The 27,515-nt window shown below is 52.0% G+C and overlaps 1 protein-coding gene and 3 non-coding genes across 4 annotated transcripts; all 4 read right to left on the reverse strand.

Annotated features, from left to right (window-relative positions):
• Positions 1-12,815: 12,815 nt before the first annotated feature.
• RPL3 (ribosomal protein L3) lies at positions 12,816-19,485 on the reverse strand. The gene is made up of 10 exons (XM_036761246.1): positions 19,341-19,485; positions 17,468-17,660; positions 16,879-17,047; positions 16,045-16,180; positions 14,748-14,934; positions 14,372-14,532; positions 13,881-13,982; positions 13,647-13,742; positions 13,267-13,386; positions 12,816-12,913 (listed from the first exon to the last, which is right to left on the reverse strand). Exons 1-10 carry the CDS (start codon positions 19,341-19,343, stop codon positions 12,869-12,871), a joined length of 1,212 nt encoding a protein of 403 aa, XP_036617141.1. The 5' UTR covers positions 19,344-19,485; the 3' UTR covers positions 12,816-12,868.
• On the reverse strand, positions 14,621-14,713 carry LOC118852486. Its single transcript, XR_005010562.1, has one exon. It is a non-coding gene; the product is annotated as a small nucleolar RNA U83B (small nucleolar RNA).
• On the reverse strand, positions 16,181-16,237 carry LOC118852502. The gene has a single exon (XR_005010574.1). It is a non-coding gene; the product is annotated as a small nucleolar RNA U82P (small nucleolar RNA).
• Positions 18,580-18,641, reverse strand: LOC118852476. The gene has a single exon (XR_005010553.1). It is a non-coding gene; the product is annotated as a small nucleolar RNA SNORD43 (small nucleolar RNA).
• Positions 19,486-27,515: the final 8,030 nt, after the last annotated feature.

Raw genomic sequence — 27,515 nt, forward strand, 5'->3', positions numbered from 1 at the left:
AGAAGAAAAAAAAATCCTCTGTCTCAGCCTCAGTTAGGAAGAAGAGATCTCGGAGGTCCAGGGGTGGTCAGAAAGGCTCCTGGGAAGAAGCCAAACCTGATATCAGGTTTAACATTGGGCAGCACCAGAAACCTCCTTGAGAAGCAGGGGAAGTTGATGATACCAGATCATGCAGTCTCTGCCATGGGGCTCTAGAGCTGGGAGGAGCTTAGAAATTGGGGTGACAATCCTGGGGACTGAGATGGAGAATTCCCCAAGAGCTCATCCTCACAGAGCGGGTGGTCCCACCCACCTCTACCTCCCTAGCCTGCCATGGCCTGCCCCCTGCCCACCAGGCCCTCGCCAACATTCTTCTGCTAGGGGCCCTGTGGCTGTCCATATCCCGTCATCTCAGGGTCCTAGATTCTATGCCACGCTTCTCTCCCCTTTATGTGCCCCTTCCCAGTCATGTCCTGTCCTGTCCCCTCCTGCCTTCTCCCCTCTCCTTCAGGGTCTGGTGGGATGCCCAGCCTGATTTCAAGGAGGTGCCCCGGCAGGCCAGGGGCCTCTAGCATGTGCCAGGACTTTTCTAAATTCCAGCTTCAGCAGGAATCCTTGGGAGCCCTGCCAAGCAGGCTGGGGAGAGGGCACCGAGCCCACTAGGGGAGGTTCCAAGAGGGCAACTCTGGCCCCCCTCATGCCCCCTGAGAGAGAACAGGCGCTCCTGCAAAGAACACTGGGCTGGGAGTCAGAAGACTCCAGTTACTCCTCATTGCCACCTACTACGTGCAAGTCACTTGATCTCTCCACAGCTCGGTTTCCTCCTCTGTAGAATGAATAGTTTGGACTAAATGATTTTTATATCCACCTCTGACATCCCCTGTTCTCAGGCCCCTCCCAGCCCTGACATCCCCTGTTTTCAGGCCCCTCCCTGATCTGACATCCCCTGTTCTAAGGCCCCTCCTACCTCTGACATCCCCTGTTGTAAGGCCCCTCCCAGCCCTGACATCCCCTGTTCTAAGGCCCCTCCTAATCCTGATATTTCCTGTTCTAAGAGCCTTCCCAGCTCTGATATTCTAAAGAATAGAGGATGTCAGAGCTGGGAGGGACCTTAAAGCAGGGAACATTAGAGCAGAGAGTGACCTTAGAACGTGGAACATCAGAGCAGGGAGGGATTTGAGAACATAAGATGTCGAAGCTGGGAAGGACCCTAGAACATGGAGCATAAGAGCTGGGAACAGGGAACATCAGAGCATGGAGGGACCTTAGAACATGGAATGTCAGAGCTGGGAGGGACCTTAGAACATGGAACAGCAGAACAGGGAGGAATTTTAGAATGTAGAATATCAGAGTTGGGTAGGACGTCAGAGACTTGTCCACAGTCCCATGGGGCTTGTTCCCTCATCTTTCAGAAGAGTAAACTAAGGCACAGAGAAAGGAGCTTCTCTGCCCGACGTAGTAGCCAGCCACAGCCAGCTGAGCAGCAGTCGACGCTGCTGCTCAATGGCAGTCAGGCCCTTAGGAGGCACTCTGGATCTCTGTGCCCCAGGTCCTCTGGGATTGTGGCTCAGCCCCACCACTCAGGGGTGGCTCAGGGTGAGAAGGCAGGAGGGCAAGGAGAGTGTACCAGAGGGACAGGGGTATGAGGGGGACCTGGGACAGGCTGCCTACCTCCTGGGCTCATCCTCTTCCCTCTGCTCCCCCTCCCACCTCACCCAGAGGAAAAGTCAGGCATGATGGTTCAGGCAGAGTCCCCAGAGCTGGCTGTCAGAGCAGGGGCTGCCAGCCAACACCCACACTGCCACACCTGGGGTGGCCACACCAGAATTCCATTGGGAGACCCAGAGAGGGGCCAGGAAAAGGGCAGGGAGACAGCTTCTCCCAGTCCCATCCCCCTCTCACCTTTCACCTCCTGTCCTCAGGTCTGCCATAGGGAAGAAGAGAAAATCTCGAGAGGAGGGGGGTGGGAGAGACAGGGAGGTGGGAAAGGAAGGGAGAAGATCGGGCAAGAGACAGGACAGGGAAGTGGAAAGAGCTCCAGACTGGAGCTGGGGAACCTGGGGGACTGCGGGCAGCTGAGGAAGGCTGAAATGGGTGAGCTTGAAGGTCCCTCCATTACTAATACTTTACAATGTGAATCCTAAGAGAATGGAAAGAAAGAAGATGCTGATGTTCTAGAGGGTGCCCACCCACACATCCACAGCCGCCCTCCCCCTTCCCCAAAGCCACCTGCCCAGGGAAACAACCTGGTGAAATAGAATTTTGTATTGGCTCCAATCAGAGCTCTCTCTGAGTATCTGTCCTTATAGCCTCACCTGTAAATAGATGGGGACAGGGTGGTGGGTGCTAAGCTTCCTTCTAGATAAAAATCTTATGATCCTAGCACAGAAGGTGCTTTTCCTCTTAATGAGAGGCAAGAGGGAGATTTCTTTCTTGACAAAAGGCTCTCTCTCTCTCTCTCTCTCTCTCTCTCTCTCTCTCTTTCCCCACCCCCCCCTCACTCTCCCTCTGTCAAAGGGCCTGGGTCACCCCATTCTACAGGTTCACATCTGGATCAGGAGCTACATGTCCCCAGTGTGGGGCATCAGAATGAGAAAAGGAAAAGATGAAAAGATAAAGGGACAAATGTAAGGTATGGGACTAGGGCGAGAGAGACAGAGAGAGACAGAGAGACAGAGAGAGACAGAGAGAGAGAGAGAGAGAGAGAGAGAGAGAGAGAGAGAGAGAGAGAGAGAGAGAGAGAGAGAGAGAGAAGGAGAGGGGGTTAAAAAACAGCAGACCTCCCTGGTTTCTTGGAAACCAGCAGCAGCTTAGGGAAGGAGGGACTGCGGTGAGGATGCCTGTGAAGGGCAGATCTTGGGATCCTGGAGAGGTAGCTGGATTTCCCAGTCCCAGTTGGAGGAGTTAGGAATTTTACTTGGCATGAACATATCATCCTCCTCAGAAATGAAAACAATACCTGGCATCTGACCCTCGGGGCACCCAAGATCTCTGACAATTAAGCATTATTTCTTTTTTAAAAAACCATTTTAATTTTATTGTATTTGTTTCAATGAAAAAGCATTTAATTTTCTCTCCCTCCCCCTTACTGTTGAAAAAAAGAAAAAAGAAAACCCTTGTCACAAGTACACACAGTTGAAGCAACACAAATTCCCACCTTGGCCAGGCCCAAACAGACTGCGCATCAGAGTCCATCCCCTCTCCTTCAGGAGCCTTCATCCTCAGTCCTCTGGCATCCTGGCTGGTCACTGCATTGATCAGAGTTCTGAAAAGGTCTGTCAAAATTCCTTTTTTTTTTTAGTGTGGTTATTGTAGAAATTGTTCTGATCCTGCTCATTTCCCTCTGCATCAGTTCGTAAAAGTCTTCCCAGGCTTCTCTGAAACTGTCCCTTTCACCCCTACTTAGGGCTCAATCACATTTCATCAGCTCATCAATAAGCGTTTATTAAGCACCTACTATGTGCCAGGCACCGGACACAAAGAAAGGCTAAAGCACCCCCCCCCTGCCCTGCCCCACCCCAGGGTGGGAGGCTCACAGGCTAATGGGGGACACAACAAGGAGGCAGCTGTGCACAGACAATCTATCGACAGGATAAATAGGAGACAAGTCACAGGGAAAGCGGCGGAGTGAAGACGAGTTGGGAATCCACTGCTTTTACGTCACCGTTTAGAGAAGCGCCCTGAGTGTGAATCCAGCCTGCTCTGTCAGGGCAGCCCACTTCCTCTAGGGGCCTCAGAGGCCATCCGCTCCAACCCCCTCATTGTACAGATGAAGGCCCAGAGAGGAGACCAGACCAAGATCACCTGGGTAGGACAGGGTCCAGGCGGGATTTGAACCCACATCTGGTGACTCTGAGTCCGATCCCCTTTCCATTGTACGTTCTTGCCTCATAGCGGCAGCTGTAACAGCGGCTCCCCGGATCAATAAGAAGCAGCATGAGCCTAAAGCACTATGTGAAGGCCAGCGATCACTATTATCATTATTTATGTTGCTTTTATGTAGCCTTCAGCACACCCTGGGCGGGGGACCTCGGACCCCTCAGCACCCACAGAGGAGGCGCCGATCAGCATCAGCGGAGGGGCTTTACACAGCCGGGAGGTCCCTATTCCACCAAAATCAGAGCTGCTGTTCCCATCCTTAGCCCAGCAGCATGGGCACGATTCTTGTTCTTCATATTATGGGTTATTGCCCAAGGTCACACCCGGACACAGAGAAACACCCCCAGACAGACACAGACACACACAGGCACACACATACACACACACACACACACAGACACACACAGACACCCCCCCCACACACACACACAGAGACGCACCTAGACAGACACAGACACACACAGGCGCGCGTGCACACACACATACACACACACACACTCACATACACACACCCCCTCGGACACAGAGAGACACCCCCAAATAGACACAGACACAGACGCACGCGCACTCACACACACACACACACACACACAGACACCCCCCCCGCCAGACACAGAGAGACGCCCCTAGACAGACACAGACACACACAGGCACACACACACACACACATACACAGACAGACATACCCCTCCCGAGACACAGAGAGATGCCGCCCCCCCAGACACACACACACATTCACATACTCACACACACACATTCACATACACACACACACACACACAAAGATGCCACACACACACACAGACAGATACACACACACCCAGACACAGAGAGATGCCCCCCCAGACAGACACAGGTGCACATAGGCACACTCACATACACACACACAGGCACACACATACACACACACACCAGCACACACACACAGGCACTCTCACTCACACAGACTCACACACACAGCCCCCAGGGTCAGGGCAAGACTCTGGAAAGAGGATTTACCATCTGCCCCCTTGCTTTTCTCACTTCATCTTTCTTCTATGGGCTTTGCAGAAGTTGCCTCGTCTGGGATTCCTCCTCTTTCTCCCTCACCCAAGCACGTCCGGCTCCCAAGTCCCTGGAAGCCTCGGCCCCTCTGGCAGAAGTGGGGGATGTGAGGAGGGCTGGGCAGTGAGGAGAGCTCTGGGCTGGGAGACTCAGCAGCTATTCCAGGCTCAACTAATGACACCTGGAGCGGCCTGGGGGAGTCATTTGGGAAAAGCAAAGGCTGGGACTTGAACCCAGATTGCCCCAAACCCAAGCCCAGTTTTCTTTCTGCTGTAGAATGAGAGGAGCGTGTGGGGCTCTGCCTGGCCTCCCTCTCCAGGAGAATGAATAATGGGGTAGCTAGTGGTGTCCCATAGAGCACCAGCCATGAATCGGGAGGACTTGAGTTCAAATTTGACCTCAGACACCTATAAGCTGTGTGACCCTGGGCAAGTCACTTAACCCTGGTTGCCCCCCCCCCCAAAGAAAGGGAATAAGTGGAAAGGTTCTTTGTAACTAAGGAGTACTATGCAAATGAGGGGGTTCTTAAGAAGGAGCTGTTGGAGCCTTGTCCTTCCTCCACTTATACCAACATATACCCCTCTCATACACCCTGCCCTCGCAAGGACCAGAGTCTGGAATAATCACTGACTTCTCCCACAAACTCTCAGCAGGGAAATACGGCCCGTATCCTGAAGAGAGGACTCTCCTCCTTCCTTTTTTTTAATCCTGGCATTCAAGGCTCCTTGCAAAGTCTAGTCCAGGGGTGGGGAACTTGCAGCCTCCTTGAGGCCACATGTGGCCCTCCTGGTCATCAAGTGCCACTCTTTGACAGAATCCAAATGGATTCAATTCAGGCTGCAGGTTTTCCACCTCTGTCCCACCCCCCAATGCCATTTTCCTAGGAGGAACTCTAGATCCCACCTGAGAAGTGGGACCTGCTGTGGCCATAGACCTGCCTGAAGCCTCTGACCCAGGCTGGAAGCAGAGATGAGGAGTGGAGGCCGAAGGCTGACACTGACCGGCTCTCTGGCAGGTGGCATGTCCATAGGGGCTTATGAGAATTGGTGTATCCATGGGGTGTGGTGGGTCCAGGGGGGCTTCCCTGTCACCCTAGTATGGCTGACCTGCCCCCAGGGCTTGGAATGTTCCTAGCAGCTGTCTCCATGGGAACTAGCATGTCCTTGTGGGACCAGCGGAAAGACCCAGTGGGGCAGCCTGAGGGAACTGACCGAGGGCTGCAGAGGAGAATTGGGGAAGTCGGGAGCGTGTCCTGCCTATCTTTAGCATCTTCTCTCATGGCAATTTTCCGATGACTGTGCTGGAGGATGTGGTGGTGGGACTGAAGGTCAGGGTGGGAGGGGGAGTTGGAGGAGAGTTCTCCAAAATCACATGAACTCCAGGAACTCAGAGGCCAGCTGCAAGTCCCAGAGTGGGAGGGCTCTCTGGCACTGGGACATCCTGGGCCCAGCAGTCAGAGCGGGAGGGCTCTCTAGTGCTGGGATGTCCTGGGCCCTGAGATCAGAGCAGGAGGGCTCTCTGGTGCTGGGACATCCTGGGCCCCGAGGTCAGAGCAGGTTTAAGAGAAGGAAAGGAGAGGAAGAGGATGGCAGCTTTCTCCTCCTCCACCTTTCTGAAGTCCTAGAGCCAGAGTGTCTGATCTGAGAAGGGCCCGGGAATAGGGAATGTCAGAACTGAGAGAGGCCTTTCAGATCAGCTAACCTCTCCCCATATCACACCTAGGAAAACCGAGTCCCCTTAACCCCCATCTGACACTGATCCCCAGGCTGGCTGCAGCTCCAGTGCCCAGCCCAGCCCAACCAAGGCCCCTTTACCTGGCCCCCCAGGTCTCCACCTTCCCGGGCCAGCCCCCCAGGGAGCTCTGGGAGACTACGCTCCTTTTAAGGTTACAGAAGTTACCCCAGAGACCTCCCTGTTCCCACATGCTCAGAAATTTCATCAGACTTTTTTTTCCTCTTTCAAGGAAGAACGGAATGAGGTCTGGGATGCCAGCCCGCACGGGTGATCCCTCTTTTGGGTGAATCCAAGGGAGCCAGCCTGGATTTCACTGCGCTGGCGCACGGGCCTAGGAGGGAATCCAGACACTTCCTCTTCGAAAGCCTTCCCCTGGGGAGCTCTGGGACTGAGGCATGTCAGAGCCCCAGCCCCTGAACTCACCCTGGTCTCAGACTGAACACCGAGATCCCCGTCTCTGTATCTCCCCCAGTCACCCCCTCCCTCACACAGCCAGATCCCCTCTGGCCACCCCCACTCCCCTGCTCAGGTCTCCATGGTCTATCACCCCTTCGTTGATCTGCCTGCCTCCCATCTCTCCCCGGGGACACACCCTCAGCAGCTGCCAAAGGGAAGGGGTCTTCCTAAGAGTCTGCTCTGAGAACATTTACATCACCTTCAAAAACAAAGGACAAGAAGCAACAACACCACATTAAATATTAACTCCTGGTCTTGGCATTCAAGGCCTTCTGCAGCCTGGCTCTAATCTACTGGTCCAGCCTTGGCTCTCACTACTCACCCTTCACATAATCCATGTTCTCGCCAAACTGAGTCACTCCTAAATTTAAAAAAGGAGAGTTAATTTTTTTTAAACCTGCTGATCATTTCTTCTCATCTGGCCCTGTCCAGTTCCCAAGCCCTTGCCCTCGCTGTCTCTCATGCCTGAAAGGGCCTGCCCCTCTCTATCCCATCTCCTTCCATTGAAATCCCTCCCTTTCTTCAAGGCCGTTTGGGAACCGCCACCTCCAGGAAGTCCTCCTTGATTACTTCCCCCTCTTCTACTCCAAGCTGAAGCTGATTCCCCATCCCGTTTCTTCCAGCCCTTGGCCCGGCCCCCTTCTCTGCACCTGCCCCACCTGTGCTGGGTTTCATAGACATTTTCTTAGTACTTGCGCTTTCCCCTTTTGGACTGTGAGCTCAGGCCCAGCTTGATGGTGCCATGTGTGGATGGAAACCTGGAGTCCAAAAGACCTGAGTTCAAATCCAGCTTCAGACACGTCCTAGCTGCGTTACACTGGACAAGTCTCTGCCCCAGTTTACTCATCTATAAATTGAGGATGGCCGCTAGGGGGCGCCATAGTGCACAGAGTGCTGAGCCTGAAGTCACCAAGATTCATGTTCCTGCTCAAATGTGACCTCAGACACACACTGCCCAGCTGTGTGACCCTGGGCAAGTCACTTCACCCTGTGTGCCTCAGTTTCCACATCTGTAAAATGAGCTGGGGAAGGAAATGGCCAACCGCTCCAGTACCTCTGCCAAGAAAACCCCCCAAGGGGGCGCGAAGAGTCGGATGTGACTGAACGACAACAAACTGGGGACCAGGATAGCGCCTCCCTCCCAGGACTGTTGTGAGGGGAAATGAGCTGCTCTTTGTAAAGCTCTTTTCCGGCCTTGGAGCTCTGTATCTGTGGTGGTTATAATTCCATGGAGCTGCATGTCAGACTTTAGAAATCACAGGCTTGACTTGGCTTAGAAAGAGACTCGCAGTCAGACACTCTCAGAACGAGCGGGGACCTCCAAGAGCGTCTAGCCCAGGCCACGGCCCCAGCGAGTGGTCGTTCCTCCTCTGCCTGGAGACTTCCAATGAGGACAAACTTTAGCCTCTTCCCCTAGGGGACAGGTTAAGGAGGCTTCCCTTACATGGAGCTGACCCCCTCCACCCCCATTCCCATCAGACCACGCCCAGTTCTGCCCTCTGAGACCAAAGCAAATAAAGGTAACCCCTCCTCTCCTTGGTAGCCAGCCCTTCAAACACCTGGAGATCTCAGCAGTCTCCCCCCTCCCCCCATCAAGGCTTCCCTTCTTTAGGACAAACACCCTCTATACTTCATCATGTGGCCTAATCTCCAATCAGTCCCTCATCCCCTTGGTCAGCCTCCCCTGGGCATATATTTTAAATATACAAAAAGAAAGTTATGAAAGCCATCTTCAGGTTTAGCCATTCCCATTGGAAGCAATAGGTTAGGAAAAGAGAAATTCTTGTCTTAGGCATGTAGACATTCAACTCAGAACTAATCCCTGACAGGACAGATTTTGGACCAACTCATCATAAAATCTGGTTTTAAATATCTCCAAGGGGACAAAGCATCTGAGTGTCAGCTATGGTGGCTAAGGGACAAAATACCATCAGAACAGAAGTCACATAAGCTTAGGAGAAAGATGGCTTCTATTGGAACTTTGGCCAGGGACAAATGGATTTGGGCCTGCCTGAGTGACTGGCTCCAAAGAGTGGAGCCCCTTACCCTGCCCCTGCCAGAGGAGAGGCTGTCACATGTCTGACCTCAGTCCTGGTTGATTTTTAACTCTGTGACTTGAATAAAAGTGTAGATAGCCTGACATCAGATTGGCAGATGGTGTAAACTGGGAAGGACAGTCAACAAAAGGCATAGAACTGGCATCTCTGGACACATTTTAACTTGTCAATGTCCTTCGTAAAACATGGCGCCCAGAGCTGACTGCAGCGCCAGGCCAGGGGCTGTCACCTGCCTTGTTCTGGAACAGAGCCCTCCACTGCATGCAGGACCCTGAGCTCCTGACAGGAGCAGAGCCTCCAGGGACAGGGAATTTGCTATGTAGGGCAGAGGTCAGGTCGAATGCGGGACAGCTCTGCTGTCTCCTTTGTCTGTGGCGGGTCCGGTGGTACTGTGGGAATATTTGGTCACAGTGTGGGTTTGGTGATACCAAAGGGAAGCAGGCTGCCTCCTTCTGGCCCTGGCATGGGGGTGTGGGGAGGGAGTCCTACTTGCTAATCTTCACCACCAGCATTCACCTTTCATCTTTGCGCCTGGAATCCATTCCCTCTTTACCTCCTCCTCTTGGAATTCCTCCTTCCTTCCAACCACAGGTCTGGTGATGGCTTCTTGACCATCCAACTGTTGCAGATGCGTATACTAGCATAGAGGGCCTTCTGCCCCCCAAAGGCAGGGACAATCACTTTTATGTGCATCCCCAGAGATTAGCACAGTGCTGGCGCACAGCAGGCAATGATTGTTAATTTATTAGGGGTCTGAACCTTCCTTGGCCTTTGGAATCAGTCTCCTCTTTTCTGACCTCTGGTTCTGTGATCATGAGCACACCTACTAAGGAGTGTTTTCTGAGTGTGGACTCAAGAGCTGGGAATGTCGGTGAGTACACAGGTGTGCTAAATCTACATGTGTGTGTGATGGGATATTTTACTCACATATGTGTGTCTGCTGCGTATTTCTAGAGTGTGCCCGTGCTGGGTGTCTCCTGAACAACTGATCAAGCAACAAGCAAGTATTAAGGACCTACTAGGTACTATGGACCTACTATGTGCCAGGAGCATACAAAGACGGAAGAGAAGCAGGCCCTCCATCAAGGGTGCCCACTTTCTACAGGGCAGACAACATTCCCACGCATGTACATATAAGAATATATACGTGTAATAAATATGTAATTTCAGGGGATGGGGCCAGGGAGGGGTGTTGATGTGTGCTGTGTATGTACAGTGTGGTGGGTGGCTTCTGGGGCTTGTGGGGAGGGGGAGAGCTGGGCCTGAGATCAAGTGCCCCAGGAGCTGAAGGCCACCCCAACTCATCCTGCCCCTGGAGCCTGAGGCACTGAGCTCCCTCATCCCCACCCCAGCCTTTATACAACCCACCCAGATACAGACTCCGGTCAGGTTTGACAGGAGGTGGGTGCCAGGCATTGCTGCAAGGCCAGCTGATTCCAGAGAGCTCCTGTACCCAGGAAGCTGAGGGATCTCCAGAGGCCTGGCCCACCCTCCCTGCAGAGCCCCTGTGGGTTGGACTTCCCTTCAATGACCCCAGATAGTTCCTGAGGATGAAAGAGAAGCTTTGAGAGGGATGGGAGATGAGGGACCCTGTCCCCCCCACATCCCTTGTTTTTCTGTACCTTTGTGGGCTACAAGTTGTTTTCCTTGTGACCACCCTGTGAGACAGGCAAGTACGAGCATCAACCCCATTTTACAAGTGAGGATACTGAGGCCCCAAAAGGGGGAGTGACTTGGGCCCGAGGTGCCTTTTAAGTCCAGCCCTGGGCCTCTTTTCCCTACTCCTGGGTCCATCTCTGGATCTCTTTATTCCAGTCATGGATAGAATTGAGCCAGAAGTACCTCGGATCAAATAAATTCTCTTGGTATGAGTCATGACCTTTATCTCCCCTGCCTCAGTTCCCTCATCTGTAAAATAAAGGTTCATTGGCCTCTTGAGGCAATTAAGTGATGCAGTGAATGGTGGTGGAATCTGGAGGCAGAAATTCAGATTTAGCCTTTGTGATCTTTTCTCCTCTTATCCCATAGGACCAAATGATATCACATAAAGGCAGGGACTGTGGCTGTTTACGGTCCCTCTATTACTATACATTAGCCTGTGACCACTCCTGCCCTCCCCAGGGCTCCTGCTCAGCCGGAGGCAGTCTCAGGCTGGACTGAGGCCAGTAGAGTTCAGAGGCTCTCCTGCTTCCTGGGTACCAGCTCATCTCTGAATCCTGCACCTCCCCCAGCACCAGCCCTGATGTTCTCTCCCAGGGTGGTTGGGACAGTTGCAGGAGCTGTGCACACCCACCCCCTAGTGGCCTGTGCCAGGCTTGCACTCCCAGCTGCTCTCCAGACTTTCAATGAACACCAGGCTTGCCCATCTTAGGACATCAGCTCAATGGTCTGAAACCTAAGAAAAATTCCTTCTCTAGCTACCTGGATTGGTTGGGATGGTGGAATTGAGCTGGGGAGGGGCCAGAGAATGCCTGGGAGTAGTGAGAACAATTGGAAGGCCATCGCGAAAGCCCAAAGACCAAGAATAAGACCAAGGAGGGTGGTTGAGACTGAATCTTATGGACCTTGCAGAAACCTAGCCATCTTGGGACAGATTCTGCAGACTGGCAGAGAAGGTAAGCCAGATGACTTGGAACATGCTTTCAGGATGAAGCTGGAGGTCCTTGTCTTTTCTCAGGTCTAAATAGATGGACCACAGGCCTTGAGGGCTCCCACCCTAAGGGTCACCTCCAGCTGAGGATTTTGCATTGGTCAGCTAATACTGGTCTCCTAGGAATCCCTACACCAAATCAGGCCTTGGAAGGTGTCAAAGCTATTATCAAATTCCAAGACTGGGGTTTAAAGGCCCAAACCAGCTTCTGCTCCTAGGAAAGACTTTCCTATCAAGGACTGGGAAAGGATGGAATCTGAATTTCACTCCTCCAGTGTGACCCTAGAGAAGTCCAAGTTCCTCACAGCTCTAAGTCGTCCCTTATCCCGTACCAAACTTGTTTCCTTTGGGGGCAAAGATTTCATGGGAACATGACACCCTCCTCCCAATGTGGATGGAGAAAGTGTCCCTCAGTCTGCTAGGAGATCACTGGTTGCACAGCTGGTACTCGGATACCAAATGACCCAGGTTTTATTCTTTGGGTGATGCTCAATTCCTAGGACCCTCCCTCACTCCAGTGTCTCCTTTAAGTCAAGATATGTCCAGACAAACACTTGATGGCTAAGCTGAAGCTTTCTCCAATAGAATCTGAGGCCACAGCTCATCAAATACAAACATTTAAATGTCATTCAGTTGTGCCCAACTCTCCATGACACTGTATGGAGTTTTCTTGACAGACTGGAGAGGTTTGCCATCTCCTTCCCTAGCTTTTTCTAGATGAGGAAACTGAGGCAAGGCAGGGTTAAGTGACTTGTCCACGGTCACACAGCTAGGAAGTATCTGAGGCCAGACTTTTGAACTCAAAGATGAGTCTTCCTGACTCCAGGCTCAGCATTACCCACTGTGCTGCCACCAAGACCTTTTAAATGCTGACCTACTCCACAGTCTGCTTCCTCATTATCTTCCACTTTTATCCCATCTCAAAGCAAAAAAACAACCCTGGCTCCTGATCTCCCCATGGTCCAGTACCTAGATCTGACAGGATAACCCTCCAGATCACAATCACAAGCCAGAGATAGCTCTGAAAAATTTATTGAGAATCCAGCAGCTCCAAGTTGGTCTGGAAACATTAGGCAGCTTCTTCCTTTGCGACTCGGTCTTTTTTGAGTGGTCCCTGTAAGGAGAGCAACATACTGGGTCAGCGCCTAGAAGCCTAAAGAAGCCCTCGGGGCTGGCTCAAAGGCACCTCCTACACCTGAGCCTTGACTTCAGGCCATTCAATCCCAGGCCCAGCTCCCTGCCCATAAATTTCTATCCAATGGACCCATTCTCTAAAGGCAACAGGGAGAAAAGGGGATGGATGACCCCAAGGGTCTGGGGGAAATGTGAGACACACCCACCCACACAATAGGAGATGACACTCTCCAAGGGCCACAAACCAAGCTCCTCCTTCCTCTGAGATCTCTAAGTGCCTGCAGGTTACAAACGAGGGGAGGGGGCGGGAGGTGAAAAGAAGATAACACTCACCATGAAAGCTTTCTTCTCTTCCACAGTCTGGAACCGACCGTGGCCAAATTTGGAGGTGGTGTCAATAAATTTCAGGTCAATCTTCTCCAGGGCGCGACGTTTGGTCTGTACCAGCAGAGACTGTAGGGCAAACAGGAAGGGATTGCAGCCAATCTTGAATGAGCCATTGAAGCCCTAGCGAGCTCACTACCCAGAGAGGCAGAACCCTAGGCCTGGAGTCAACAAGACTGATGAGTTCAAATCAGACCCCAACCAAACACTTACAAAAGGTGTGACCTTGGCCAAGTCATTAAGCTTTGCCTCAGTTCTCACTTGCAAGGACCCTTGAACTCTCTCCAGGAATCCTCCAACATTATACTGATGTAACCCAAACTGCTCACCTTTCGCAGGGTGAGGACACGCTTCTTGGTCCCGACGACACAGCCTTTTAGCATGATAAAGTCATTGGTCACCTCACCATAGTGGACAAAGCCTCCCTGGGAAGAGAGAGGGCTGGTGAGAGGAGCCCTTGGGCGGGGGGAGGGGATCCTCTCCAACCCCCTCCCCCAGAACAGAGCATCATGGATTTGTGCCAGGTGGGGGTGTCCCTCCCCTGACAGGCACCCAGCACTCACCAGAGGGTTGATGCTCTTGTCAGAAAGATCATAATCAGTGGAGGCATTGTTCTTGATCAGCTTGCCATCCTTTATCTGGTAGCCCTGGCCAATCTTGTAGATCTGCAAATAGGAAGGTGAGGCAGGCATCACAAGATGTGCCTGAGAATAAGTGCCCAGGGGACGCAGAGGGACCACCAGCAGCTACCATGTGAGCAAAGGCCACCCCCCACAAACTTGCCACCTGGGCCGGGCACCACCAAGGTTGCCTGCAGAGAGGGAACACAAGGCCAAAGTGGTCAAATGCTTGATGAAGGGGACCAGAGCCTGTGTGGGCCAAGTCTCTGCCCACCAGTGCTGAACCCTCCTTTCAGAAACCAGAGGTAAGACGAGGCTCAGACTGCAGCTAGCCATACCACTGGGGGTGTGAGGCAGGGAGAACCATTTGTAGGATTCCAAGCGTTGGTGAACACAGGCTGCTTTGCACCCCACTGCCCACACTGGAGCCTCACCTTTTTGTTGATCTCGGTGCGATGGTGGTAGCCCTTCTGACCGGCTCGAGCCACAGAGAAGGCTACACGGGCCGGATGCCAAGCTCCAATACATGCCACCTTACGCAGTCCTCGGTGGGTTTTTCGGGGAAGTTTCTTTGTGTGCCAGCGGCTGGTGACACCTACAGACAGCATCCTGAGTGAGCCAGAGGACCTGACCTTTCAGGTGGCTCTGCCCTTCCCCCTCCCCCAATCCCAAATGACAACATGGCTGTTCTCAGAAGGAAGGCAGCAAGGAATATCTCCTCATGAGGATCAGGCGCTGTGCCCAGCGCACATTCCATGACTTCATCACTGAACAAGGTTGAAGGCCCAGGAGCCCAGACCGACAGCTCACCTTTGTAACCCTTGCCCTTGGTCACTCCAATGACATCAATCATCTCATCCTGCCCAAACACAGTGGACACTGGCACCTGCTGCTCCAGCTTCTCGCGGGCCCAGTCAAGTTTCTCAGCCACACTGCCACCATTCACCTGGATCTCCATCAGGTGAGACTTTTTCTGCCTCAGAGGGAGCAGCCGCATCTGCAGGAAGGAATGGTACTTGAATAATGTCTTGTAACTCAAACCTCAGAGTTTCAAAGCTAAGATCTAAAGCTTTTAAACGCACACAGTAAAACAACTGCAAACAAAGGAAGCCAATTATACTGAAATGCAAAATATCAGGTCAGGATGCCAGGTTAAATAATGTGTCCCTCCCTGTCAGTGCTGTTAGCTTCCACAGGAGACAGTTCAAATCTCTTCTAAGTTCCCTGACTATGCCCTCAGCAGAGCCATGCTCAGCAGAGCCACAGCCCACAAGGCGCCAATGTTCACTAACTGACCTCAGGTTCCAAACAGACCGCAGTCTTGAAGAATGGGATCCAAAGGTTAGGCTCGGCTATTATTAACTAGACCCTTGGGAGCTTTGGTTCTCTGGGATACCTACACTGTTGAGAGGCCTGGGCTGCCTAATTAAGGGTCGTAAGACCTCTGGTACCCAGAATTCATTAACTTAGACCAAGATTATAGAATTTTTTCACCAGAAAGACAAATCCTTTTTCCATCTCAAAGTTAAGGCAGAGAGGTTAGACTGCCTTCTACGCTGCAAAGACACAATGCAATTCGCTGTAGGATTAGGAAGAGCAATTCTCATTGAATGCAAGATGTACCTGTAACCTAGGCCCACTAACTCTTTAGAACAAAGCAATGTTTCAAGGCAAAATCCAGATCCAGGAAGGACAAGCCAAGGACAGAGATGAGCTTTCGTTGTGACACCAGACCAGAGCCACAACCATTTCTGCTCATGAGTGGCTTTCCCCAAACAAAGCCCAGTACTAGTATTTGTCCTGGGGCTTTTCATACCTCCAGGCCCCCAACCAGGCCACTCCTCTGATCTGGCCCCAACCCCAGGCTGTCGGTGCTAAGAGGCTGCAACTCCTCTTGCCTCACTGGATTTACTGAGGTGGCTGTCACTATTTAATGTACCAGCAATGGGACAGGGAGGGAAAGCCCAGAACCAGGCCTCCATGTCTGGGCACCTGGGCTGCAATGCCTTCTGCTGGAGAGAGGCCCAGGTAAAGACTGGACACCCCAGGGAGACAGATGCTGCCCATGGGGTAGGATTCCAGGGTTGCCCTGCACTCAAGCACTCACCTGGGTGTGGGCAATGACGCGGATCACCTGGCAGTACTTCTTCATGCTGTTGAAGTCTTTCTCCAACTGCTTTTTGCCATCATCATCCTGCCACTTTTTGCAGTACTTGGTGAAGGCCTTCTTCTTGGACTTATGCCTTCAAGGAGCAGAGCAGAGTGGGGGAGGGGATAGGGGGGCAGACCTTCATCAGCCCACTGGGCAGTGGGGTGAGCGGAAGGAGCTGCACCCTCCCAGGCTGAGGCTCATTGCTGGCTTCTAAGGATCCCTTTCCACCAGCAAGCGGAGCCTGGAGCTCATCGGACTGAGCCGAGCGGAGCTGCCACAGGGTGATCCAAGTTAGGTAAAATGGAGGCACAAGTACGTCCACTGCTGACCAGGCCCCATGCAAAGGCCTTCCCATCAAAGGAATGCAACCAGAAGTGGCTGCTCAGTCAGAATTAAGTAACTGACATCCACTTCTGGGTTAGGAACTAGCCAACTCTCCTTCCCAGAGAGTAGAAATGACTCAGCCAAGGTCACCAAGTAAAGTTAATGAACTCTGCTGGCTCCTCAAAAGTCTAGCACTCCTCTCACTCCCACCTGTGTGGAGGCGCTACGAGGTAGGGAAGAGCGTGGACATCACTAAGAGTCAAGCGTAGAACCACAAGCCCCTGGCATTTATCAGTAACAATTTACCAGCCTGCATTTTCTACACCTCCAGGCAGTCAGACCAACCCCTTTTAAAGGGTTTTCCCAGCTCATGGATCTGATTATGCCATCTGCAGGGAGGCTCCATTTCCCACCAAGCCAAGAGGGCTCTAAGGAGAGGATCGAGGAGTGAGCGGCTTCACTTACCAGTTCTTATAGAACCGCCTCTTACACTCATCACTGATGTGCTCAGCAAAGATGGTTTTGAAGCTCCGCAGGCCTCGTGGGGTTTGCACATAGCCCACAATGCCTACAATGACCATGGGGGGCGTTTCCACGATGGTGACGGCCTCAACCACTTCCTTTTTGTTGACCTCTGGGAAAAGGCAGAGTCCAGTTACATTTGCTTCTAGAACCACAGTCTGTGTGTCCTTGCTACTGGTTTTCTGATGACCGTTAATGGGCACAACTCAGTCCCTGGGGTGGTGGTAGCAAATGTCAAAGACAGCAGCCTTCCCCCAATCTTGGTGGGTAGTGAGACCCTGCCCATCAGCGGAGGAATAAGTTAAATGGCAGACAGCACAAGTCCCCATATATATAGGTCTAAGATTCTGGGATAACTTTCCCTTTCATCCCATAACGCTCACGGCCCTTAAAAATATAAGGAACTTGTCCGTCCATCCATCCTCATCATCTCCCTGCCCCCTCCATATCCCTTGGCATACTTGAGAGCCAGGGCAGAAATCAGAAGCCACCAGGGCACCCCCCCCCCCACGTATCCACTTTGTTTACATACTTGAGCCAGGCCTGTCCACCTCTCGAACGATGTGGGTCATGCCTGCCTTATATCCCAGAAAGGCCGTCAGGTGGATGGGTTTGGTGGGGTCATCTTTAGGGAAGCTCTTCACCTTTCCCCGGTGCCTGCTGCTTCTCTTCCGGGGCAGGAAGCCCAGAGACCCATGCCTGGGAGCAGAGAACTTCCTGTGGGACTATAAGAAAGGAGACCAGTGAGTTTACAAGACATCAACATAACAACCCTGGAACTAAGCCTGTAACATGGGCAGGGCATAGAGGGGAGACAAGGCCATTAAGATTTGGCCTTAGCTAAGGGACCCTGATTATGATAAACAAATGCAGGATTACAGAACACTATTACCAGGTCCCTGCAAAATGGTGCCTTTATAGGCAAGGGGGTGTGAGTTGGCCTTTAAAGGGCACCAGCCTATCGAGGCAGCTAGGCGGCAGTGGATAGGGTGCCAGGCCTAGTCGGGAAGACTTTGTTGTGAGCTCAAAGGTGGCCTCAGAGCAGTGTGGCCCTATCCAGTCACTACACTGCCTCAGTTTCCTCAGCTGTAAAATGAGCTGGAGAAGGAAAAAAGCAAAACACCTGGAGCCATGAAGAATCGGACTAAAAAAAACCTACCACCTGTGCAGATGGAGTGCACAGAAGTGCTCCAGTGTGCACGTGTCTAAATGGATTCAAAAGCCAGCAGTGGCAAGAACCCCACAGGTGAGAGAAGCCAGTCCACCTCCCTGACTCTAGCTCTGAGTAGAAGTCAGATATGCTGAAGAGCCCAGCCATTAAGGTAAGTTCCAACCTCCATCTCTGGCTACAATCCAGGGCTCTACACTACAAAGCCAAAGAGCACCTTGTACCGGGAAAGATGCAAAGGCTCCCGCAAGTCTCTACACGGTTCCCATTCTGGCCACGCAGACGATGGATCTACAGGCCGCCTCCTAATCTAGGCCCCCGCAGCACAGGGCACGTGGGCCCGGCCCAGGGGCGCCCTATCACGAGATCACTAAATACAAGCCCAAAGCTTTCTAGGACCGTCTTACACTAAGGGGGATTCAGACCCATCAGCGGCATTTAGAGGAACGTGGGTCTCTCCCCGCCCCCCAGGCTACCATCAGAACATGACATTCAGCACGAGTTCTCTGTCCGCCCGTCATGAATTTCATCACCTGTAGCCCGGGTTCGACGTTACGGAGACACAAGCCTCCCAGTCCTTGCTCTTAAGCGGTTCCAATTCTAATTCCAAAGCCCTCCCGCAACCAAGGGCCTGGCTCTGGGCAGGGGTTCCAATGGCGCCCTGAGGGGTCTCCTGCTGGAGAGCAGCGGCCGGGTCTGGGCCAACAAGGCAGTGGTGCCTCAAAAGCTCCCCCGGGCCCAGCCTGGAGAAATGGCCCTGGGTTCGAATCCCAGCCCTGCACCTCTGATACCAAGCCCCTGGAACGAGGAAGTGGGGCCAATTACTAAGCGGCGGGCTGGCGGGGGGGCAGAAGGCACCGGCTCCATTGAGGGCCCTGGGCTCGGCCGGAGGTTCCGCCCTGGGACTCTGAACAAGAACTCGACCTTTCCGAGCGGCCCGTGTAAGGAGAGACTGAGGCCGGTCTATGAGCCCATTGGCGCCCACATGGCCTGCCTGGCGCCGGAGGCACGCGTGGGCCGCAAAGCTCGGGCGCCACGGCCGACAGCGACGCGGCACATGCGCTGACGCGGGCGGCCTAGCCCGGCCTGAGGGCGCGCGCCCAGAAATGACGCCGGTGTCGGGAGCTCCCCACCGGCAGGGTCTGGAGGCCGCCCAAGCCGCTATGTCGGCGACGCGCGGCGCATGGAGCGCGCTCCCCTTCCCTCCCTGCCCCGGGACGGCCATAACGGTACGTACCATGACACCACAAAACCCGCCACCGCCGCCAAAGCGAGGAAGAGAGCGTTTGCGGCGTGGCCAGCCGTATAAAAGGCCTCGCTAGGCCCCGCCTCTTCCGGCGTGAGAGCGCGCGCCTGCGGACCCACGCATGCCCGGTGCGCATGCTCCGTGCGCCCGCGCATTCTCTGGTCTTATGCGTGACGTCAAATGTTTTCTCCGGAAAGGAAAAAAGTGTGGGGGCTGAGGAGAAAGAACGCGATCCGGTTGGGAAGGACCTACGGACACCCGCGCTGGCCAAATTTAGTGTTGCGCGTTCTCGGGCTAGCACCAAACTTCCTGTTTTCAGTCCTGCAGACATTTATTATGCATTTACTGTGTGCGTGCCACGCCTGCAATTCAAGCACCATTTAAACCTTCCCATATTATTTCCCATCCATTCTGTATGTGTCGGTTTGCCCCATTAGATTTTAAGCTCTTTCAGGGCAGGGACTCTGCCTTTTTTCCCCTCTATTTGTATCCCCAGGGCTTAACACAGTGCCTGGCCCCTAGTAGGCGTTTAATAAATGTTTATTGATCGCCTGACTGATTTAGAGGGAAGTCTTGGCTCTGATTCCGACATAAAACTAGTTCGAAATAGTTCAGCAATAGTTTGAAAATTTGCCTTGGTACAAGATCTTATGGGCACTACAATTCTTATCCAGGGCCTGGTCTATATTGGGTGCCGAATAAATGTGGATTGAGCCCCATTTGATAGATGAAACCTAGCCTTAGAGCAGTTCAGTGACTCGTCCAAGTTAACACAGCCATTCAAGCATTTATTAAGTACCTTGTCTATGCCAGACACAGTGCTTCCTGAGTGTGGGGGATACAAACAAAAGCCAAAATCCATAGTCCTTGCTTCCCAGGAGCTTGCATTCCAGAAAAGGAGACAATGTAACAACAAAACGGAAGGGATCTGTGTTAGACTGGAGAGCACTGTGAAAGGCCTTAATCAGGTGACTGAAAATTGTAGAGCCTCATTGGAACACTCCCAGCCTCCTCCTTACTGCTTCCCCACCCCCACCCCCACGCCCAGCAAGGGCCCTTGAGAAGCCAAAGCCATTCTAGTTCCAAAGGAGGGAATCTCCTCTGGCATTTAAGCATTGGAGATTGGTCTGCTAGGTCATTTGGTCCAGGCTCCCAGAAGGTGACAGTGTATCATTATTCTTATCAGCCCTCTTTTGTGTATATACCAGCTAGGTCTCGACTTCCTTGTATATTACTACCCAGGGGAGCATACCTCCCTGTCCTGAAGCAGCAGGACTAGTAGCAGGTATGTGGAAGAATTTACTGGAATGAAAGGACTCTCCTGGATCCAGCCCAACCTGCTCCCAGCAACCTCCCTCCCTAGTAGGCTTCAGTGATGAGGCAGCCCAGGCCACTTCGGGACAGCATTAGGTTGGGGTATGGTAAAAAACAAAACAAAAGAAAACAAAACAAAACCATCGTGGCATAAAGGGGAAAGTGCTGGACTAGGAGCCGGCATAACCAGATTGAGTCTTTGACTCCAAAACCTATTAGTCGGGTAACCCTTGCTAAGTCCCACCTCAGCTCCTCATTCATAAATTGGAAATAATAATATTTAGACCACCTCTCTCACATGGTGGTTTTATGGCAAAAATTCTGCCAACCTTGAAGTTTTGCATAAGATGACTTATTATCTGAAATACTTCCTCAAACAATGATAACTAGAAATGATTATCTTGACTTCTCTAATCAGGAAACGACCTGGGTTCAAATCCGAGCTGTATCATTGACTAGGGATGTGACAAATCATCAGCCTCAGGTCCCTCATTCATATGGGCTTCTTTTTCCAAGAACTGGTGGACATGGGAAGAGTGGAAGAAGATCAGCAGGTCCGGGAGGTGTTCGGAAAATAGCTACATTATTTGCCTTTGAATGAATCTGGGTCAGGGTCTGGGCTGTGTTGGCTTACAGGGTGTCAGCAATGCCTGGAATCACAGTTTTCCATTGGAAGGAACTTTAGAGAAAGCCTCCTCCAATCCTCTCATTTTTTACATGGAAAAATTGAAGCTGAGAGAAGCTCTGTGGCTCACCTCGTTATATTATACCTGTGATAATAACACCTGCAAACCTTTAAGGTTTATCTCGTTTGATAATCATAACAACAGTTACGCTTACTATTTGTCAGGCACTGTGCTAAGGAAGCATTTTTTATAATTATTAGCCAGTGTTACAGATGAGGAAACTGAGACAAACTGGGTTAAGTGACTTGCCCAGGGTCGCACAACTAGGGGCTATCTGAGGCTGGATTTGAACTCAGCCTGTCCTGGTTCCAAGGTCAGTGTCAGATACCAAACTAGAACCCCATTCACCAGCTTTAGTCCTGGAGCCTATTGGCACAGAACTCTCTGCTCGTTGGAAGGGATCTATGCCTGCCCTGTCATGCAGGCGGGGGAGCGGAGAGGCCGGCTCTCCTCGGGCTTCCTTTGAGTTGCTGAAGTTTCTTTGGTCTCTTTAGTTTCTGTAGTTACTTCAGACGTGCCAGACTTACAGCTTCGACAGAGAAGACAGGCAATGCCAACCTGGCTTCAAGTTGCTGAAGGGAGACTGCGGCTCTGGGAAGAAGCTGTCTTGAGGGGAGCCCGCGGTCTCCATCACCTTCCTGTCCCCAGTTTGCTTCATGTGAGACTTCAGGGAAGTGCCCCTGGGCTGAGACCTGAGACTCTGACTCACTCTCCCTCTCTCTCTCTGTCTCTCCTTCCTCTTTCTCTCTCTGTCTCTGTCTGTCTCTCCTCTCTCTCTCTCTGTCCTCTGTCTCTGTCTCTGTCTCTCCCTCCTCTCTCTCTCTCTCTCTCTCTCTCTCTCTCTCTCTTTCTCTCTCTGTCTGTCTCTCCTCTCTCTCTCTCTGTCCTCTATCTCTGTCTCTGTCTCTCTCTCTCTGTCTCTCCTTCCTCTCTCTCTCTCTGTCCTCCATCTCTGTCTCTGTTTCTCCCTCTCTCTCTCTCTCTCTCTCTCTCTCTGTCTCTCCCTCCTCTCTCTCTCTCTCTCTGTCTCTCCCTCCTCTCTCTCTCTGTCCTCTGTCTCTGTCTCTCCCTCTCTCTCTCTCTCTCTCTCTCTCTCTCTGTCTCTGTCTCTCCCTTTCTCTCTTTCTCTCTCTCTCTCTCCCTCCTCTCTCTCTCTCTCTCTCTCTCTCTGTCTCTCCCTCCTCTTTCTCTCTCTCTCTCTGTCTCTCCCTCCTCTCTCTCTCTGTCTCTGTCCTCTGTCTCTGTTTCTCTCTCTCACCTCTGTCTCTGTCTCCACCCCCCACCCACCCCCCCCCCCGCCCCGTGTCTCTCTCCGTCTCTCTCTGTTGAACCAAGCAATCTTGCTCCCAGGAGAGCTTTGTCTCTCTGTGTTGTCTGGTATCTAGTCTCCTGGGTACACTTTCTCTGATTTCCATTTTGCTATTTGGATAAATGGACTTCTTTTCTGTTCTCTGGATGTGTTCATTGTGGTATTTGGTGGCAAGGGCGCCAAGCCTTGAATATACAGTTAGCCTGGGAATAGCAGAGTGTCCGTCCTGCTCCCTGCCAGACCACGTCCAGCTTGACTCCCGAGACCATGACCAACGGGGTGGATGAGGTCTGGCAGGGTCTAGGGGGCTTTAGCTCTCCACTTGGGCAGCCATGGGGGCTACAGGAGAGGTCCCAGAGTCCTGGACAGTATCAAATGGCTCATCTTTGGTCATGGCGAGGGTCTTGTTCAAAGGAAACATGGCTATCGGCATCTATGGCACTGCAGTACCCTAAGGACCATGGGGCTGTTCCACCTGATTTGCAGCTGAAGCTTTCTACATCCCCCAGTAGAATGTGAGTTCCCAGAGCCCAGGACTCCTCTGTTGGCTTCCCCAGAGCTTTGCACAGTCTTTGACACATAGACACACTGTAAGTCCTTAATACTTCATTCATGATAGACCCCACCTTGGGAGAAATATGTTCCACAAACCAATCATTTTCTTTCTCTGACTCTCAAGAATGCCCATTTCAATCTAGTCAAAGGTGAACCAGAACCATCTCTGTTAAAATATACATTATTTTGATTTGCAGTTCCAAATTCTCTCCCTCCCTTTACCTAAGAGCCACCTCTCTTAATTGGATTAAATAAGAAGACGTTCCCACTCGTGGTTTGATGACCTTTAAACAAGACAAACTCTAATGGGAAGATTGATTAGGACTTTGATTCAAGTGAGGTCAAGAACTTTAGCTGGGAACATGGTCATAAGATTATTTCTTACTGCGTTATACCACAGCTAAGGACTTGGTCCAGACTGGTCTAGGCCTCACCTTTTCAGTATTCTGGGCTCCCTGGGAAATCTGGCAGAACCAATGGATCCCTTCGCAGAATCATATTTGTCAATGTATACAATAAAATCCATAGGTGTGAAGGAAACCAATTCTATTGAAATAGAAAAAGTTCAAGCAAAGCAAACAACCCATGGATCCCAAGTTAAGAATCCCCCTGCCTTTGGGCTACATGCTTCCATAGGAGACATGGAGCCCAAATTCCTTGTTTCATCTCTGTTTTAGGTGTCTTGCCCAAGGTGGCATGGGGTGGCTCCCACAAGCCACACGGGAGGAGGCACATCATTTTTGGACACTCCCATTTAGGGAGTGTTTACTTGTTCAGGGTGACATCATTCCCAGAACTCTTATGCTGTCAGCAAGGGTTGGGAAATCTCTAATTGGCTAGTTTGGCCAGGTGATTGAGGGCCATGAGTAGGTGACCAGAGCCCAGCCTGGAACCTGCTGGAGATCAAAGGCACAGCCCCATGGAGACCGGGAACAAGGATCCCAGAGACCCTTCCAGCAGCCAAGAGGATGCCACCAGATACAACCTGGGCCCCAGCCACTGGCAGCTTCCTCCTTTTCTGGTTATTCTGGTCTACTGCTTGGCCCAGGCCCTGTGGGTGAACATCTACGTGCCTCTGCTGGGTCTCTCTGTGGCCCTGGCAGACCTGGCTTCCTACTCTCTCTCCATCTCTGTGATTGGGTTCTACGTCCTGTGTCGAAGCAGCCTACAGACAGCGGGGGCCCTGACTCTCATCCTGGTCCGGAAGCTTGGCGTGGAGGTGGTGGTGCCCATGTACCAGGCTGTGTGGCAGCCCTGGCTGGAAATGAAAGCTTGGTCCCTGGGCTTCCTCTGCACCCTGTTCCGATGGGCCTGGGGCTGTACCTGGAACCTGCTGGGAAATCTGAGCCAAGAGGTGGGCATGGCTGTGCTCTTCTGGGTTGAGGGGGCTTACAGCAGCCTGGTCAGCTTCTACCAACACAAAGGCAAGGCCTTAGAAGCCATCCTGGGCAGCATTCTAGAGCACTTATTTTTCACCGTGCTCATGAGCTGTCTCAATGGGCTCTGGGCTGTTTTCTGTCAATGGGGAATGGTCATCAGGGGCAAAGGCTTGCGGCTCCTGGGGCGTTGGTGGGGTCAGCGCTCCTTGATGCCCTCCCTGGAGACCTGTGCCTCCAGCCTCTCAAGCAGCAGCATCCCCCTAAGCCAGCGCTTCCCAGGCCCAGACCCCTCCACCCTCAGCTGGCGCTCCCCAGACTCTGTCAGCCTCCACTCCCTGGTGGTGCAAAGGGAAGCAGATGGGGGAGCCCAGGATTGCCCCTGGGGGGGTAGTTCTCAGCAGCCTCTGAATAGCAGGTTCCGAGGAAGGAACGGCCCCTCCTCATCGCCAGGGCAGGCCCTAGCCCAGCAAGTGAAGACCGCCTGTGTCCTTATTATCTTACTCTACATCTATGGTGCCATGCTCTTTATTCAGATCTTAAAATAAAGTGACCCATACTGAAATGGCTTCATCTTTGCCTCTAAAGCCCTCTTCCTTCCCTGATTTCCTTTGCTGGACATAACCGTCACCACAGATTTCACCCCTGCTTTCCTTGGCCCTCCCCGACATACTTAGCATGCTGATTTACTGTCATGTATCATGTTTATCATCGTTTGTCATTTGTTCACATGATAAAGAGCCAGCTCCATGAAGGTGGGGACCTTCGCTTGTTTGGGAGAGGCCCTTGAGGTGGGGGGAGAAGAGGAGAACCCTTGTGGAGTCAGGATGGCCAAGTCCGATGATGGCAGGAAAGAACATTGCTTTGGAGTCAGACAACACGGGTTCAAACCCCAGCTTTGCCTCTGTTCACGTGTGTGAACTCTGCCAAGACAACTCTCCGCCTTCAGCTGACTCAGTTTCCTCATCTGTAAAATGAGCCTGTTGGGGCTAGTGACCACTAAGGTCCTTCCAGCCCTAGACCTCTGACCTTTGGTGCAAGCTGCTTCCCCATCTGTACAATGAGAGGTTGGACTAGAAGTCTTCTGAGGTTTCTTCCCACTCTAGAGTTATAAGCCTAGGACTTTAGGTAAGCCACTTTACCTTAATGAGACTCAGTTCCTTCATCTGGAAAATGGCTTAAAGACACTACTTCACAAGGCTATTACGAGAAGAGGCTGCACAACAGAAGCTTGAGCTACAGTCTGAAATTTGTATCCCCTTCCCTCCCCCTAGCTCCTAGCCCCAAGCTCTGCCCACATAGGCTCTTAATAAATGCACACATGCATGCATGAATGAAAGAATGAGTGTATGAATATTATATATGAATGGATGGATGGATGGATGAATAGCACAGCAAGTTTGGGGGTGGGGGTAGAAATCAAACTCAGGAGCCCAGCTTTTTCCAATATACCTGAGGGTTATGGGTGCCCCACAGTCTCTGCCATCTTGCTTCCATACATCTGTATCCATCTTATCCATGGATGTCCCTTCATCTGGAGAACCCTAAATGTCCAGTGAATGTTGTATTTGCCCCAGGGGTCCTTCTGTGGCATTACAGTTCAGGGTAATGGATCCCCCAGTGACGATAAGCCACCCTTTTCAGACACTTTAAGAGGATTTGACATTCGCTGTCATATCTGAGCCTCACAACCACGTGGGGAGATTGGCATTATAAGTATTGCTTCCCAATTTGACAGATGGGGAAACCAAGGCTCTGGGCAGTGAAATGACTTTATACAACTAGAAAGAGACAGACCTTGAATCAGGATCAGGGATCCCAATTCCCAGCCCAATGCTCATTCCTTCCTACCATCGTGTCTCCCCAGAATGGGGAGCATGGGCTGGTTAAACAGTGAAATGTATTGTGACAGCCCTAAGATCCTTCCCTGCCTGGATCCTGTGCCCCATCGTGAGGTCTCCCTAGAGAAGGGGGTCACCAGTGGCAATGGCATCCAGTATAGGCCAGAGGGTTAATAAGGTATAACTCTCAACTTGAACCTTTAAACCGAGCCCCTTTGTCTGGATCCAGCTTGGGGGCAGGGTTGGGGGGGGGGGTGCGGCAGCAGCGGCTGTCACGCCTGGCTATATTTAAAGGGTCCTTGCTGATTCCTGACTACAAGACTCCCTTGATGTCGTGATCATCCCAGAGGAGAGCATTTCCAGGGTCCAGGGACTTTGCTTAAAAGCAGATCTGAGCCCTTCAAATCTCTGTTCCCTTCCTTCTCCCTTCCCATGAGGTCTCCTATAAGTGTGGGAAGGAAAGGGACTTTGCTCACAAGACTCAGCGATACCTGAGAGACAGAAGGTGCCAAGAGAATCGAAGATTTATCCAGGCCTGGGACCCACATTTCAGGAAGGACCTTGGCAAGTGCGGCCAAGTCCAGACGAGGGAATGTCTGAGGTCCTTTCCCCTCAACTTTCACAGACAGCAGAAGTCTATCATTGTTCAGAAGGGTTCTTTGGGAGACAAATAGGGATTGAGAGTCTAACTCACTAATGGCCACCATTTATAAGGCACGTTAAGGTTTTTTGATCCTCACAATCATCTTGGGAGTCAGCTACAGTTATTACCCCCATTTCATAGAGGAGAAAACCAAGGCAGACAGAAGTAAAGTGACTTGACAAGGGTCACATGGTCAGGAATTGTCTGAAGCAGGATTTGAATTCAAGTTTTTCTTTATTCTAAAAAGTGCACTGCTCAGCTGTGTCTAAGTCCCCCCATCCTTAAGCTGTGGAAGGCAGGATGAGTTCAGAGAGGCCGCAAGACACAGTGGGCATAGCACAGAACTTGGAAACCAGAGAGCTGGGTTCAAATCCCACCTCCAGCAGCTCCTAGCTATATGACCAGAGGAAGTCACTTAACCTGTGTGCCTTGGTTCAGCCAT

Source organism: Trichosurus vulpecula, chromosome 5 (genome assembly GCF_011100635.1).
Source record: "Trichosurus vulpecula isolate mTriVul1 chromosome 5, mTriVul1.pri, whole genome shotgun sequence".
Taxonomy (NCBI): Eukaryota; Metazoa; Chordata; class Mammalia; order Diprotodontia; family Phalangeridae; genus Trichosurus; species Trichosurus vulpecula.

Bases quoted from the DNA above. Each gene is read 5' to 3' on its own strand.
- RPL3 (XM_036761246.1), bottom strand. The intron at 16,181-16,878 runs GTAAGTGAAGCC...TGCTCCTTGAAG, and splicing joins AGGCGGTTCTATAAGAACTG to GCATAAGTCCAAGAAGAAGG. The intron at 14,935-16,044 runs GTGAGTGCTTGA...TCCTTCCTGCAG, and splicing joins GCGTCATTGCCCACACCCAG to ATGCGGCTGCTCCCTCTGAG.